The sequence below is a fragment of the Neoarius graeffei genome, chromosome 23, assembly GCF_027579695.1.
Source record: "Neoarius graeffei isolate fNeoGra1 chromosome 23, fNeoGra1.pri, whole genome shotgun sequence".
NCBI classification, from domain to species: Eukaryota; Metazoa; Chordata; class Actinopteri; order Siluriformes; family Ariidae; genus Neoarius; species Neoarius graeffei.
In genome coordinates, this window is record NC_083591.1 from 52650419 (window position 1) to 52667058 (window position 16640).

At 41.1% G+C, this 16640-nt stretch overlaps 1 protein-coding gene across 1 annotated transcript in view; it reads left to right on the forward strand.

Moving 5' to 3' along the window:
- The first annotated feature begins 2766 nt into the window (after positions 1-2766).
- ahrrb (aryl-hydrocarbon receptor repressor b) overlaps positions 2767-16640 on the forward strand; it is a 60472-nt gene continuing 46598 nt past the window's right edge. Inside the window, exons 1-3 of the mRNA XM_060906394.1 lie at positions 2767-3119; positions 7517-7594; positions 12317-12498. Of these exons, the coding sequence (XP_060762377.1) occupies positions 7533-7594; positions 12317-12498 (244 nt within the window). The 5' untranslated portion in view covers positions 2767-3119; positions 7517-7532. The remainder of the gene's footprint in view (positions 3120-7516; positions 7595-12316; positions 12499-16640) is intronic.

The following is a 16640-nucleotide window of genomic DNA, read 5'->3' on the forward strand; positions in this document are numbered from 1 at the left end:
TTTCCAGGGGGTGGAAAGATTGTCCATTTAAAGCTAAATGAAGATGTTAAGGTATTCGTTATATGCTTTGTTTGGCCCCTTCTTGTGGCAAATGTCTGTACCTTGAAACTCCATTTATACATCCTTTTTCTTTTTAAATATACGTATTGTATGCTAATGTTTTCTGTCCGACATTCACAGCTTTAAAAAAAAAAATCCTTTCTTGGGTGAAAGTGTTGCATATCTTTTGTTGTGGTGTATGGTGTCTCGTCCCCCCTCCAAATACCCATATAGCTTACGTTTCCGTATTTCTCAAATATATATTTAGTCGCTTCATTTTCTGTTAATGGTTCACCTCCTTGCTTTCCACCTTTCCACCAAGCCTTGTATTTTGTTTCTGGAGAATTCAACAATGTAGCCTGTCATTAATAGAATTATGGTGAATTATTTAGGCCTACAGGTTTTGGCATGTCTGAGTTTTTAGATGTGGAGTGGCTAAAAGGGGCACCACCTAATTACGTGCAGCAGAGTATTTGATTTGTTAGTGAAAGTGAATGGCAAAGTAGTCAAGTCAAGTTTATTTGTATAGCGCTTTTAACAATAAACATTGTCGCAAAGCAGCTTTACAGAATTTGAACGACTTAAAATATGAGCTAATTTTAGCCCTAATCTATCCCCAATGAGCAAGCCTGTGGCGACGGCGGCAAGGAAAAACTCCCTCAGACGACATGAGGAAGAAACCTCGAGGGGAACCCATCCTCATTTGGGCAACAACAGACAGCATGACTATAACATTAACAGTTTTAACATGAAGTCAGTTTCGTTGATGTTATAAACTCTTCATTGATGGAAACTTGAGTGCAAAACTGTTCATGACAACTGCAGTCCTAAAGTTAGCAAGTCAACTGTAGTCCTCAGCCATAAAAGCATTACTGTAAGAGTCCAGAGCGTCCTCCAGGTATAACCCTCAACTGTCCTCATGGGGCCGTCCTTCACAGGAGCGATACGATAAAACTCCGACCAGACACAGGGCACCAGGATGGATCAAGCAGGTCCGAGGGGCAGAAGAGGCCAGCATCTCGATCCCAGGACCGACATGTAACTCAGAGGGACAGATTGGAGGGAGAGAGAGAAAACACAGGTTGTTAGGTATGCCCTAAAAATGACACAAGTATTAAATCGGTGTGGTAGGCTCGCAGAGACGAGAGTCTTGGCATCAGGCATAATACACAACAATGGCATGTTAGTATGGTTAAAAAATATCATGACCTGCTCTGGCTGTACTGGCTTTAGACCTGATTTGTTAGCAATAGTTCATAATACTCAAGAGATTTGGTCAAAAAAAACCTACACCACTATGATAACGATAAACCTCCCTGAAATGGAAACTGCAGTATGAGGGATCGCTAAGATTTATTTAAAGAAAGGAAGCAAAGGGTGAAGGTCTTCCACCCATGTGACGATGATCCTGTCTAATCTCATTTGAAGCGAGCGTTTTAATCTCCAAGAAGGTGTAGCTTTATTGCCTGGCTCCCTTACGTAACACGTAGGATAAGTGACATAATACATGTAGGATAAGCAATATGCTAACAATATTGCATGCTATCGAACCAAACCCGCTAGAAGGAAATAGTTGTTGTTTTATCTGTAACCGCTTATCCCGTGCAGGGTCTCGGGGGGCAAGCTGGAGCCCATCCCAGCTGACTATGGGCGAGAGGCAGGGTACATCGCAGGGCTGACACACACATACAACCATTCACACTCATGGTCAATTTAGAGCCACCAATTAACCTAACCTGCGTATCTTTGGACTGTGGGAGGAAACCCACGCAGACAACATCCAAACTCCATACAGAAAGGCCCTCGTTGGTCGCTGGGCTCGAACCCAGAACCTTCTTGCTGTGAGGCAACAGTGCTAACCACTACACCACCGTGCCGCCGGAAAGAAAGCACAACTTTATTCATCACACACTTGTGAAATTCATCTCTGCATTTAACCCATCTGAAACGGTGAACACACACATACATACCCAGAGCAGTGGGCAGCCATGCTAACAGCAGGGGAGTTAGGTGCCTCGCTCAAGGGCACCTCAGCCCATATTAACCTAACCGCGTGTCTTTGGACTGTGGGGGAAACCAGAGTACCCAGAGGAAACCCACAGAAAGGCCCCCGCCAGCAGAACCTTCTTGCTGTGAGGTGACCGTGCCGCCTGTGTTTTTATTCCATTGAAAAAGTGTCTCGTCTCATCTCATTATCTCTAGCCGCTTTATCCTGTTCTACAGGGTCGCAGGCAAGCTGGAGCCTATCCCAGCTGACTACGGGCGAAAGGCGGGGTACACCCTGGACAAGTCGCCAGGTCATCACAGGGCTGACACATAGACACAGACAACCATTCACACTCACATTCACACCTACGCTCAATTTAGAGTCACCAGTTAACCTAACCTGCATGTCTTTGGACTGTGGGGGAAACCGGAGCACCCGGACACGGGGAGAACATGCAAACCCCACACAGAAAGGCCCTCGCCGGCCACGGGGCTCGAACCCGGACCTTCTTGCTGTGAGGTTTTGACTTTAACCATTATTTTTTATCATGTCCTACACGTTTTGCAGGTTATTTTTACAAGTAATAAACAAAACCAAATCGCTGATTGCACCTTTAATGTGCCTCAAGGAGAAGTTTTCCTTTAGTCAAGCGACTCTCATGGATTTCTCAATACCTACCTGTTTCCTTTTTCTTTCTTGTAGTCATGAGTATTGTAATAAATAAAAATTTGTCGTCCATATTGTAGTAAATATAACTGTTAACACGTTGTGAGGTAACCGGACACCGCAGTGGTGACGTCATCCGGTCCGTTGTAATCCTACACCAGCAGCGTAGCTGTGCGCGCGAGAGAGACTGTGCGTTTGAATCCTGAGAGCGTCGCGTGCCAAGCTCCAGCCTGAAACACAAGGATGTAACCGCCACCCTGAGCCGGGTCTATAAAAGCCCTCAGACACATCTGTCTCTTTAAAGAAGCCTCTCAGATGGCAGCAGGTTTTAGTCTCAAATAAAACTCTCCACAGATTGTCTACATTTGTCAAGCACGCGAAAGGAAAACAAATTGGATTTACCTGAGAGTTTCGCTGTTAGTATTTGGTAAGTAAAACTTTCCTGAACCCACCGTACACTCTGAGGGGAAAAACTACCTTTTTTAGTGTTGTAAATACTCTAAAGGTAACCCTTTTTAAAAAATAAGTGAAATGTAAAGTATTAAGTACACACTTGTACCTTTTTTATTTAGTTTTTTTGAGTATTGCTCAGAATAAAGGCTCCACTTTCCAAGACTCAAAGGCGCACCTTAACTTAAAGGTAGTTATGGAAACCACCTTAGTGACAAGTAGGGGAGAGCGGGGACACTTGGGATGAGTTTTCATCTTTTGTAGATTGTGTGAAATTCTTCTGTCTCATATTGCATTAGAAAGTGTTTATCATACTCTCTTAGCACAATATTAGTTTCTCAGCTTGTCACGTGTACTTGCCTTGAAGCTTTACTTTTTCTGTTCTTATGTTTTTCTGCAGGGAGACTTGGGACATTATAGGAAGACATGGGACAAAAATAAAATACCTATCTTAATCCTACATGTTTAATTTTTATTTATCATCAAAACTGGTAGCATATGTATGGAATCAATTTTGTGCCAAAATGTTCATACAATACTTTTGAAATATCAAACAAAAACGACAAATCAAAATACAAAAAAACAAAAAAAGTCAATTTTTTTTAGACTGGCAAACAAATTATTCGTGTAATCGTGCAAAATATCAGTCTATTACTCTTCAGAAACCTTTTATTTTTGTTCCGCGTCTTTCTCAGTTTTGCTTGACGTAATTTATTTTGGGGGCGGCACGGTGGTGTAGTGGTTAGCGCTGTCACCTCACAGCAAGAAGGTCCTGGGTTTGAGCCCCGGGGCCGGCGAGGGCCTTTCTGTGCGGAGTTTGCATGTTCTCCCCGTGTCCGCGTGGGTTTCCTCCGGGTGCTCCGGTTTCCCCCACAGTCCAAAGACATGCAGGTTAGGTTAACTGGTGACTCTAAATTGAGCGTAGGTGTGAATGTGAGTGTGAATGGTTGTCTGTGTCTATGTGTCAGCCCTGTGATGACCTGGCGACTTGTCCAGGGTGTACCCCGCCTTTCGCCCGTAGTCAGCTGGGATAGGCTCCAGCTTGCCCGCGACCCTGTAGAAGGATAAAGCGGCTAGAGATAATGAGATGAGATGAATTTATTTTGGTTGCGATTCCAGCTTTCTCGTTTGCGCTCCCTGACTTTTTGCTTGCAGTTTTGGATCGAGTGGACTTCATTGAATTAATTCAACAAAGTGTAAATTCAATATCGTAGTCGCCACTGAAGTCCACTCGATCCTTGTGTACCGTCAATGGATCGGTCACTCGTCAAACAGTCCGCCAGGATCCGAGTAGGGAATGGCTGAGCGTAGCTGTCAGTCAAACACAAGTTAGCCAATGGGAATGCGTTCCTGGACAGCCCACCCACACGTGAAGTTTGTGCCAAAACTGCGAGCAAAAAGTCAGGGAGCGCAAACGAGAGAGCTGGAATCGCAACCAAAATAAATTACATCAAACAAAACTGAGAAAGACGCGGAACAAAAATAAAAGGTTTCTGAAGAGTAATAGACTGATATTTTGCACGATTACACGAATAATTTGTTTGCCAGTCTAAAAAAATTGACTTTTTTTTTTTGTATTTTGAGTTGTCGTTTTTGTTTGATATTTCAAAAGTACTGTATGAACATTTTGGCACAAAATTGATTCCATACATATGAACTGTCTGAATGAACACATGATGCAGGTACACCGATTAAAAAAAAAAAAAAAAAAGTCAGTTTACCCAAAACCTGACGAGACCAAACGCTTCTATTCTCAAGAAGGAATGAAAGCTTAATCCTCATGCAAGGACATCACGTTTTTAACAACATTTTTAAATTTGTAAACCACAAAAAAAAAAAAACAACCTCTAACATAATGAACTGTCCTAACTCTCCCCATCTGGTCATTTTGAAAAACAAAATCCTGAAATGTTTTTTTTATTCCTCAAAATTTACATTTAATAAATAATACTATTTATTCTGTCCACATTCACTGGATATGCGCAATCGTGCGCTCTGATTGGCTACTCTACGACTAGGATATCAGCTCAGAAATACTGTGAGTAGAGAAAAACAAAATGGGGGAGCGTGTTGCTGAACCAACCGAGGATGAAATTAAAAACTCCTACTTGAAAACAAACCCCCCAAAAAATAAAGCAAAAAATATGGAATGAAAAGTATTTGATGGTAAGAACACTTTTTTTTCAAGAATTATTCCTATTATAGCATTTTTCACAAATTGCTCCGGTCATTTCGCTGGTTTGTTTACATTCTTCATCTTTAAGCATTAAAATGTGTTGATTTTTTTTTAACTGGTTCAAAAGCTCGAAGTTTGAGAATTACAGAACTGAAATGTCCAAGGAAGAATTAAATAAGTGTCTAAAACTATTCTATACCTCGGCACGACAGCAAGACGGCACTTTCTACAAAACTACACCACTAGTCAATTCGAGCTGCCATTGATAGGTTTGTAAGAAGCCTGCCTAAGCAGAAATGATTTTGTTGGACGTTTTGTGTAAATTTATCATATTTGCAAAAAATAAAAAATGCTCTGTTTCTCGAAATCCAGTGAATGTGGATAGAATAAAACAGTTATTCCATTCAATCTCATTATCCGTGGCTTATAGCCAACTCGATGCTATGTGCCTCGTCGGCTGTCCGCTCATGTACGACTCGATTTCGTGGAATAACTATTAAATATGGTAACTCTAGGTTACATACTTTTAATTCCAAACAAATCCACAATTCACCAGTGTACATTACACCATAGAATGGAGGTGGAGGCAAAGTAGAAGATACAAGTTTTAGTTGATAAAAATATTAAACTGCACAAACCTTACTGCAGTGTCCAGCTTCGTGGCTCTAAAGGAAGTAGGTTACTCTAAAGGCCTCTGCATGCTCTTGTGACAAGGCTTTCGCAGATAGCTTTTCGCAGACAGTTGTAATTTATCGTTGAGCGGGGAGTAATAGGCGTGCGCGATGTTATTCACCGGCACAACGCAAGGGGGCGCGAAGTCGCTAGGAGTAGTTGGTGGGTGTGGTTAGTGGAGTGTTTATCCTCCGGTTACTTATAATGACTAGAACTTTTTTTTTTTTAATAATGACTAGAACTGGAGTCATATAGATGTACGTACTTCCTCAATCAACCGCTCTTCGTGCTGCTCCATCTTCGCTCGTGTTTTTAAAAATGCCGGTCGTGAAAACAAACCAAACCGGGAAAGTAGGGAAGCGGAAGTGCGTGTACAGCGGATGTAGAGTGGACCAATCGGAGCCCTCTTGTCTGCGAGGCTTCTGCGGTGGTCACAATTTTTGGGAGGTGCGCGCAGAGCGTCTGCGAAGGTGGGGGGGGGCTACGCAGACACTGTCTGCGACGCTATCTGTGAGGACTGGGTTGTCAGCATAAATTGGCCTTAAGGGGCAACATCTAACTTCTGATGGGATCTAAAATCTGGCCTGAGTTTCCCAAAAGCATCGCAGCACAAAGATCATCATTAAATGGTAGCACGAGCAGAACAATGAACTCTCTCTCTCTCTCTCTCTCTCTCGCACAGTTAAGATACTCTTAAAGTTAAGATGCTTTTGGGAAACCTACTCCTAATTGGTTGAAATTACACTACCGTTCAAAAGTTTGGGGTCACCCAGACAATTTTGTGTTTTCCATGAAAAGTCACACTTTTATTTCCCACCATAAGTTGTAAAATGAATAGAAAATATAGTCAAGACATTTTTCTGGCCATTTTGAGCATTTAATCGACCCCACAAATGTGATGCTCCAGAAACTCAATCTGCTCAAAGGAAGGTCAGTTTTATAGCTTCTCTAAAGAGCTCAACTGTTTTCAGCTGTGCTAACATGATTGTACAAGGGTTTTCTAATCATCCATTAGCCTTCTGAGGCAATGAGCAAACACATTGTACCATTAGAACACTGGAGTGAGAGTTGCTGGAAATGGGCCTCTATACACCTATGGAGATATTACACCAAAAACCAGACATTTGCAGCTAGAATAGTCATTTACCACATTAGCAATGTATAGAGTGGATTTCTGATTAGTTTAAAGTGATCTTCATTGAAAAGAACAGTGCTTTTCTTTCAAAAATAAGGACATTTCAAAGTGACCCCAAACTTTTGAACAGTAGTGTAATTTATAGGAATACAAACTGTCCCAAGTCTCCCTGCTCACCCCTAACCCCCCCCCCCCCCCCCCCCGACAGTGTACTACTAACTACACAGTTTCTGTCATTGTCAAATTTGCTTTCTGACTTCATATTTTAATGCATCCTTCCAGTTTAAGCATCTTGACTTGAAGGTGAAATTCAGCTATGACTTAAGGAGTTCATAAAAAACACTCTTCGTAAAAACCCAACTTTCTTTCATGTTTCATCTTCGGTTTATAGCAACTGGCCAAACATCATGATTCCACCTGGAGACTGTCTGTATGCTGGGAGGAAGAGGAGAAAACCCATTCAGAAGCAGCTGAGTATTTCAACTCCTTATTGCACTCATGAGAAACAAAACCAAACCCAATGCACAGTCGCATATGACGTGAACTTGTTGAATATGAACTTGGCTGAATGCAGTAAGTAAGGGAGGAGAAAGGGAGCTCAAAGTGACAGTGACATTCTTAATACTTTTTTATTTTTACGCTTCATGCATCACTAAATTCACAAATGTGCATGAATTTGAATTCTAGACTATAGACTGACTGGCATTCATTTAAAGGTGCGATTGTTGATTTTTTTTTTTTTTTTATTTCATATTTGCACAAATAATCTGGAAGATATTTAGAATATCATCTGTATTCATTTTCTATACAGCTTATCCTTTGTGAGTTGTGGGTGAGCCGAAGCCAATTCCACCTGGTATTGATATTGACCCATTCACACTCACATTCACACCTATGAGTAGCTAGTTGACCTAATCCACATAATGTGGGAGGAAACTGGAACACCCAGAGAAATACACAGTGATAATGGGTAAGAAATGGTATACCTTGTGGTAAGTGTGTTCAAAAAGTGCATGTCTGATTTGACCAGAGAATCATGCCCCGTGTCCAAAATCACTCCCTACTCACTAGTGGACTGTATGGTGAGGTCGCCATTTTGTAGTGCTGTCCGAATGTATAGTGAGAATTATTACACCCTATATAGTGCACTCAACATATCCCACAAAGCATCATGAAAAATAGTGTACAACCGATGGTCACTAACCAAGCAATAGATACCATCATGCATTGCGGTCGTGCTGAAGGAAATCAAATCAAAAGCCTCAAATTTGATTTAATAAAAGGCAGCGGTAAAGAAGAAAGAAAGTATTCAGCCTTGATTTAAAAGAACTGAAAGATGCAGCAGACGCACCAGCCGACTGACTGATCTGGCACGTTTTAATTGTGCGACAGTAATGACGTAAATAACAGTGCGATGGAGTAGTGTCTGAAAGTGTTTTTTTTTTTATTTTACTAATGAGCTCACTATATAGTCCTCTATATAGTGAGTAGGGAGTAGTGAACAAGTGAGTGGTTTAGGACACGGATACAGTCGGGTCCATATATATATATATATATATATATATATATATATATATAAAACATTTTTTTTTTTTTTTAGAGTGACACAATTTTTGAATTTTCGTAATTTTGCCTCTGTACACCACCAAAATGATTTTGAAATGAAGCAATTAAAATGCTTCGTTTCCTCCCTTGATCTGCTTTGCCAGGCCTTTACTGCAGCTGCCTTCAATTTCTGTTTGTTTATGGGTCTTTCTGTGTTCAGTTTTATCTTCGGTAAGTGAAAACCATGCTCAGTTGAGTTGACTGACTCACTCAACTTTGCCTTAAGAAGCGCTTGGGTTGCTTTTGTGTGTGGGTTTTTTTTATTTTTTTTGGTCATCTGTACTGTGGAAGCATCTGTATTGTGATGCGCCATCAGCTTTGTATTTTGTAGCATTTTACTGAGTCTGAGCAGAAAGTATCTCTCTCTCATATATATAAAGGGCGGCACGGTGGTGTAGTGGTTAGCGCTGTCGCCTCACAGCAAGAAGGTCCGGGTTCGAGCCCCGGGGCCGGCGAGGGCCTTTCTGTGTGGAGTTTGCATGTTCTCCCCGTGTCCGCGTGGGTTTCCTCCGGGTGCTCCGGTTTCCCCCACAGTCCAAAGACATGCAGGTTAGGTTAACTGGTGACTCTAAATTGACCGTAGGTGTGAATGTGAGTGTGAATGGTTGTCTGTGTCTATGTGTCAGCCCTGTGATGACCTGGCGACTTGTCCAGGGTGTACCCCGCCTTTCGCCCGTAGTCAGCTGGGATAGGCTCCAGCTTGCCTGCGACCCTGTAGAAGGATAAAGCGGCTAGAGATAATGAGATATATATAAAATCTCATCCCATTATCTCTAGCCGCTTTATCCTGTTCTACAGGGTCGCAGGCAAGCTGGAGCCTATCCCAGCTGACTACGGGTGAAAGGTGGGGTACACCCTGGACAAGTCGCCAGGTCATCACAGGGCTGACACATAGACACAGACAACCATTCACACTTACGGTCAATTTAGAGTCACCAGTTAACCTAACTGAATGTCTTTGAACTGTGGAGGAAACCAGAGGACCCAGAGGAAACCCACGCAGACATTTGGAGAACATGCAAACTCCGCACAGAAAGGCCCTCGCCGGCCACGGGGTTCGAACCCAGGACCTTCTTGCTGTGAGGCGACAGCGCTAACCACTACACCACCGTGCCGCCCCATATATATATATATATACACACACCAGAATTAACCCTGCTACTTCTATCAGAAATCTCATCAATAATAAACACCAGTGACCCAGTTCCATTGGCAGCCATACTATATATCCATGCCTCCACCATGTTTGACAGATGATCTGGTATTCTTTGGATCATTCTTCATACCTTCTCTTCCCATCATCCTCGTAAAAGTTAATCTTGGTTTCTTCTGTCCAAAAAATCTTGTTCTAGAACTGGGCAGGCCTTTTTTTTTTTTTTTTTTTTTTTTTAGATGTTTTCTAGCAAAGTTTAAGTTGGCTTTTCTCTTCTTGAGTGTTTTGCATCTTGAGGTAAACTCCATGTATTTACATTCATGAAGGTGTCATTGACTTTAACAGTGATGGACCTACCTCCTCAAGAGTGCTCTTGACTTGGCTAGATGTTGTGAAGGGGTTTTTCTTCACCAAGGAAAGAATTCTGCGAGCATCCACTTTTGTGGTCTTCCAGGCATCTTGGTGTTGCTAGGCTCACCAATACCTTCCTTCTTTTTAAGGATGTACCAAATTGTTAATTTGACCAAGCCTCGTTTTTGTTCTTTCTCTGATAGGTCTTTTTTTTTTCAGCCTAATGATGGCCACTTGCACTGATACCTTTTCGAACCACATATTCCCATGAGTGTTCCCATGAACAGCTGCCAAATGCAAATTCACAACTTGGAATCAACTCCAGACTTTTTATCTCCTTAATTTGTCATGACATAATGAGGAAACAAACCACACCTGGTCATGAAAATGCCTACCAGTTAATTGTATAATTACAGTTGAGCCTGTAAAAATGGAGGAACTATGTAAAAAATGGTTGGTAAACAGTTAATGCAGTATTTTTTTTTTTTTATGAAACCCCTTGAAGTAAAGCTGAAAGTCTACACTTGTACACTTGAATCACATCTTTGGTGCTTCATTTCAAACCCGTCGTGTTGGCATACGGAGGAAGAATAACGAAAATTGTGTCGCTGTCCAAATACTCATGACCAAGCTGTGTTTTAGTGAGGACTATTTACTACTTTAATGGTGTGAATAAGGCTACATCCACACGACAATGGCAACAAGATTTTTTTTTTTTAAATATCGCGTCCACATGGGCAACAGATCAGTAAACTATCAGGTACATATGGCAACGCAACGCTTGCTGAAAACGATGCAATACACATGCCACACCTCTATGTGCGCTGTAAGACGGTCCCATCGGAGACACCAGAACAATAGAAGAAGTAGACGCATGCACATAAACCCCTTCTTCTGTAGCATCAGCCAAATAAAGTTCTGATTATTAATCAGTAGCGTAAAACGAAAGACGCGGAAAGAGGAATGAACGGGGGTAGATGGAAGCCGGTACGCCAACATTCTGATATCCTCCAGAATTCTTTAATGGTCCGGAATAAATTGAATGCTACACGTTGATGGATTACTTTGTTCTTCTACGCCCTTTTTGAGGAATGTATTGTCGGACTTAAACCAACATCTGAAGAGGTGAGATCGCTCCTTTTTTTCCCTATTTTTGCTGGCGAGATTGTTTTTGTTTTTGGAAAGCGCACGGGCGGTGCACGGTTTGGTTATACTCAGTACTTCCGCAGTGTTTGGACTAAAGACTCTGCCCTAAGGGCTATTCTCTCTCTCTCTTTGCACCATTACACAATAAATATTCACAGTGAAAATATTTTGTAAGCGCGTTTCATGAACCAAGTTATAGGATTTGTTGACAACTCGCATCGAGTTCGTTACACTTCTACCCGGCGTGAAGCACTGACAGTCATGTGGTTGTGACGTCATCGTAAACAAATCCATTCTACTCATCCAGACGACTTCGCAACAGCGTCGTTGCCAGATTTTTCCACTCTGGAACCCGTTCTCAAAAGATTTCGTTTTGGGGCACCCAAAACGCCGGTGCCGTGTGGATGCCAGGCCGAAACGATAAACAATTTTATCAGAGTCACCTGAATCCGTTGCCGTGTGGACAGGGCCTAAGTGTTCCTGGGATTCGTTCTAGATCCACCATGACCCTGACGATGATTAAAAAAAATTAAGATGATGAATGAATGAGTTTTAAATCACCTTCCAAGTTTACCTACTCAGTTACGACATGTATTTATCCTTGGTCTGTATTGTATTTTTATGTTTTACACACAATTATGCAGTTTAATCCATTTTCAGATTCTAAATTGTATGGCTCTGTGTGTTGTTGTTTGAGTACAAATCTTACAATAAGGTCAAAAGATTAAAAAAAAAAATCACACATGAAAGCACTTATCAGATTCAGACTATTTTCCATGCTTTTTCAGAATGATTCACAAGCTTTTTTTTTTTTTGGGTGGAACAAAACTGAAGCAGCTGGGTGAAATCTAACTCACTTAACTCCATAACATTCTCCTTTCCATTAGTGGTAGATGAGCATGTTTTTGACACATCTTGTCTGTTTGGTTCAAACAGAAAACCAGCAGGAGTGAACCAGAAGTCGAACCCGTCTAAAAGACACCGGGACCGACTCAATGCCGAGTTGGATCGACTGGCCAGTCTGTTGCCCTTCACTCCAGAGGTCATTTCCAAACTGGACAAGCTGTCAGTGCTGCGTCTCAGTGTGAGCTATCTCCGCGTCAAGAGCTTCTTTCAAAGTAAGACCAATTATGGGTCATAGTTCTGAAATGGTTTTTCCTAACCGAGTTTGAATCTTGGTGATGCCACAGCAATCCTCTTTCCTTTGTTAATCAAATCAATACGAGCCAATCACAAGCTCCTGTGAGCTCATGTATGTAGAAGAGGGTTGATGGCAATTTGCTCAGAGTAACAGCCATACTCTACGGTACAGCTAGCAAGTCTACAGCTCTGTATATGATTTCTGCTTATCGCTTTTTGTTTATTTAAAATGTGTTTAATTTTGATTTACATGTTTCATACTAGATTTGTTCGCAGATATGCAAAGCAAGCTAACCGTACTTGCTGCGCAGACTCACCAGATGCACCAACAATCTCTGGTGCTTCCTTCCAAGCTTTACTTTTCTTCATAATATCGCTGTGAAAAGATGAGATGAAACCATGGTTCTACATTATTCTCCATTTTTGCGTCAAAGACTAAATGGAAACGTATTGCAGGCAGGAACTAGAGTTATAATTGGGGAAGTAAAGAAACGTCGGACCACATGTGGAACGGAATTGCTCAAGCCAGTTGTTTGTATTTGTCACTTTACCGCATCGTATCTTGGATTTGTTGCACTGTTGCTGAAATCGTGGCTTGGTATCTCACACACATGTTGAAAATGAAGTCTCACGTGTCGCTTGCTAGTGTGACTGTAGAGTAAGAAATATCCCACAGATACCGCTCGCGCTCTCTCTCTCTCTCTCTCTCTCTCTCTCTCTCTCTCTCTCTCTCTCATATATAGACCCAGTCTTAGACATCATTTCTTTGTTGTTATAAATGTACATATTTTATATTTAGCTCTTTCAGGCTGTATGACAGCACTGCACTAATCTAATAAATGCCGCTCATAGACGTTGTGCTGTGTCTGATTAGGTGGATTAACTTAGTTCAGTTCACAGGATGCTTTAACCTGTCTAAACTCTCTCTCATCATATTATTCAAGTATACATCTTAAAACATATTTATTAATAATAATAATAATAATAATAATATAAATGAGACCGTCAGTGACGGCGTAGCTCACTCCGGCCCCGTCCAGTCCAGAAGGAACGATCTAAAGTGTGCAATAAATGTTTCAAGCTGTATACACTTGAGGACTATCAACCTATGTGCCAGAAAGAATCCAAAACGGCGAGGAATTGACCGAGAAGAAGCGATTTTTGTTGAAGTGTTCATTAAGGCTTAATTAGTACATAACTTCATTAATAATTGTAATTATACAAATCTGGGTAGAAGTTCTATGCACCCTAGGTACCCCTACCTTCATGCCAGAAAGAATCAAAATGGGTGAAGAATTGAGGGAGAAGAAGCGATTTGTGTGGAAACTGTTCGTTAGGGATTGATTATTCCATATCTTTCTTTATTAATTGCAATTGTGCAAATTTGAGTAGAAGCTACGTATATGCACCCCAGGTAGACCAACGTTCCTGCCAAAAAGAATAAAAATCGGTGAAGAATTGAGAGAGAAGCAGCGATTTTTGTGAAATGTAGACGACTGATGACACATGACGGTATAAACGCATCGCCTGTCAGCCGGATGATCGAATAATCAGAAAAACGTGTGTAAAATAGCAACGATATCTGGAGCCAATGAATCCTTGGAGTTGAGGTTTAGTGTATGACACTGTATTGTGGTATGAGTAAAATCCTGGTCATGTTAAACTTCCCAGTTTCACTTATGTCAGTTCAAATGCACAGGTTGTGGTGGGGTTTTTTTTTTTCTTCTCTCTGTAGAAAAGTGAATTTGAACATGGGCAAATTTGTTTGATGCAAATATTATTTAACGGCAGGCCGCCATCACTGGTTGAGCTCTTACAGCTACACGGTGCTGGATTTGGGAATTTCTGTAATACTTGCATTAGAACATCTCATAATGTGCCCTATTTACAGTGGTGCTTGAAAGTTTGTGAACCCTTTAGAATTGTCTACATTTCTGCATAAATATGACCTAAAACATCATCAGATTTTCACACAAGTCCTAAAAGTAGATAAAGAAAACCCAGTTAAACAAATGAGACAAAAATATTTTACTCCGTCATTTATTTATTGAGGAAAATGATCCAATATTACATATCTGTGAGTGGCAAAAGTATGTGAACCTCTAGGATTAGCAGTTAATTTGAAGGTGAAATTAGAGTCAGGTGTTTTCAATCAATGGGATGACAATCAGGTGTGAGTGGGCACCCTGTTTTATTTAAAGAACAGGGATCTATCAAAGTCTGATCTTCACAACACATGTTTGTGGAAGTGTATCATGGCACGAACAAAGGAGATTTCTGAGGACCTCAGAAAAAGCATTGTTGATGCTCATCAGGCTGGAAAAGGTTATGAAACCATCTCTAAAGAGTTTGGACTCCACCAATCCACAGTCAGACAGATTGTATACAAATGGAGGCAATTCAAGACCATTGTTACCCTCCTCAGGAGTGGTCCACCAACCAAGAGCAAGGCGTGTAATAGTCGGCGAGGTCACAAAGGACCCCAGGGTAATTTCTAAGCAGCTGAAGGCCTCTCTCACATTGGCTAATGTTAATGTTCATGAGTCCACCATCAGGAGAACACTGAACAACAATGGTGTGCATGGCAGGGTTGCAAGGAGAAAGCCACTGCTCTCCAAAAAGAACATTTGCTGCTCATCTGCAGTTTGCTAAAGATCATGTGGACAAGCCAGAAGGCTACTGGAAAATTTTTTTGTGGACGGATAAGACCAAAATATAACTTTTTGGTTTAAATGAGAAGCATTATGTTTGGAGAAAGGAAAACACTGCATTCCAGCATAAGAACCTTATCCCATCTGTGAAACATGCTGGTGGTAGTATCATGGTTTGGGCCTGTTTTGCTGCATCTGGGCCAGGATGTCTTACCATTATTGATAAAATAATGAATTCTGAATTATACCAGCAAATTCTAAAGGAAAATGTCAGGACATCTGTCCATGAACTGAATCTCAAGAGAAGGTGGGTCATGCAGCAAGACAACGACCCTAAGCGCACAAGTCGTTCTACCAAAGAATGGTTAAAGAAGAATAAAGTGAATGTTTTGGAATGGCCAAGTCAAAGTCCTGACCTTAATCCAATCGAAATGTTGTGGAAGGACCTGAAGTGAGCAGTTCATGTGAGGAAACCCACCAACATCCCAGAGTTGAAGCTGTTCTGTACGGAGGAATGGGCTAAAATTCCTCCAAGCCGGTGTGCAGGACTGATCAACAGTTACTGCAAACGTTTAGTTGCAGTTATTGCTGCACAAGGGGGTCACACCAGATACTGAAAGCAAAGGTTCACATACTTTTGCCACTCACAGATATGTAATATTGGATCATTTTCCTCAATAAATAAATGACCAAGTATAATATTTTTGTCTCATTTGTTTAACTGGGTTCTCTTTATCTACTTTGAGGACTTGTGTGAAAATCTGATGATGTTTTAGGTCATATTTATGCAGAAATATAGACAATTCTAAAGGGTTCACAAACTTTCAAACACCACTGTAGGTAGTCACCTAAAATGTAATCACATAGCTAAAAGATAAGCCCTGGGTGAAGGGAAGCCAGTTCTGTATTTTGTACACTGTATGTAAACTGAATCATGTTAGCAGCACGTTAGATAAAAGTTCGACTGGAGGATAAAGAGAGACAGGGCTCAGATTGCTGACTCTCACCGGTTTGAAATATCAACTTGTGAAGAAACTTGTGAATACTAGTCACAACAAGCTATTTAACAGTTATTCCACGAAGTCGAGTCGTAGTGCTGAGTCGGCTATAAGCCGTGTACGACGAGATTGAGTGGCGTAACTGTTTTATTCTATCCAAATTTACTGGATTTTGACAAACGGAGCATTTTTATCTTTATTTTTTTGCAAATTTGATAACTTTATACAAAACGTCCGATAAAATATTTTCCGCTTAGAATGTAAACAAACCGGCGAAATGACAGGAGCAATTTGTGAAAAATGCGATGATAATTCTTGAAAAAAAAAGGTACGTTCTTATCAAATCTCATACTTTTATTCCATATTTTGTTGCTTTTTTTGTGTAGTTTTTTGGGGTTTGTTTTCGAATAGTTTTTATTTAGTCCTCAGTTGGTTGAGCAAGACTTCCTGCCATTTTGGTTTTTCTCTCCT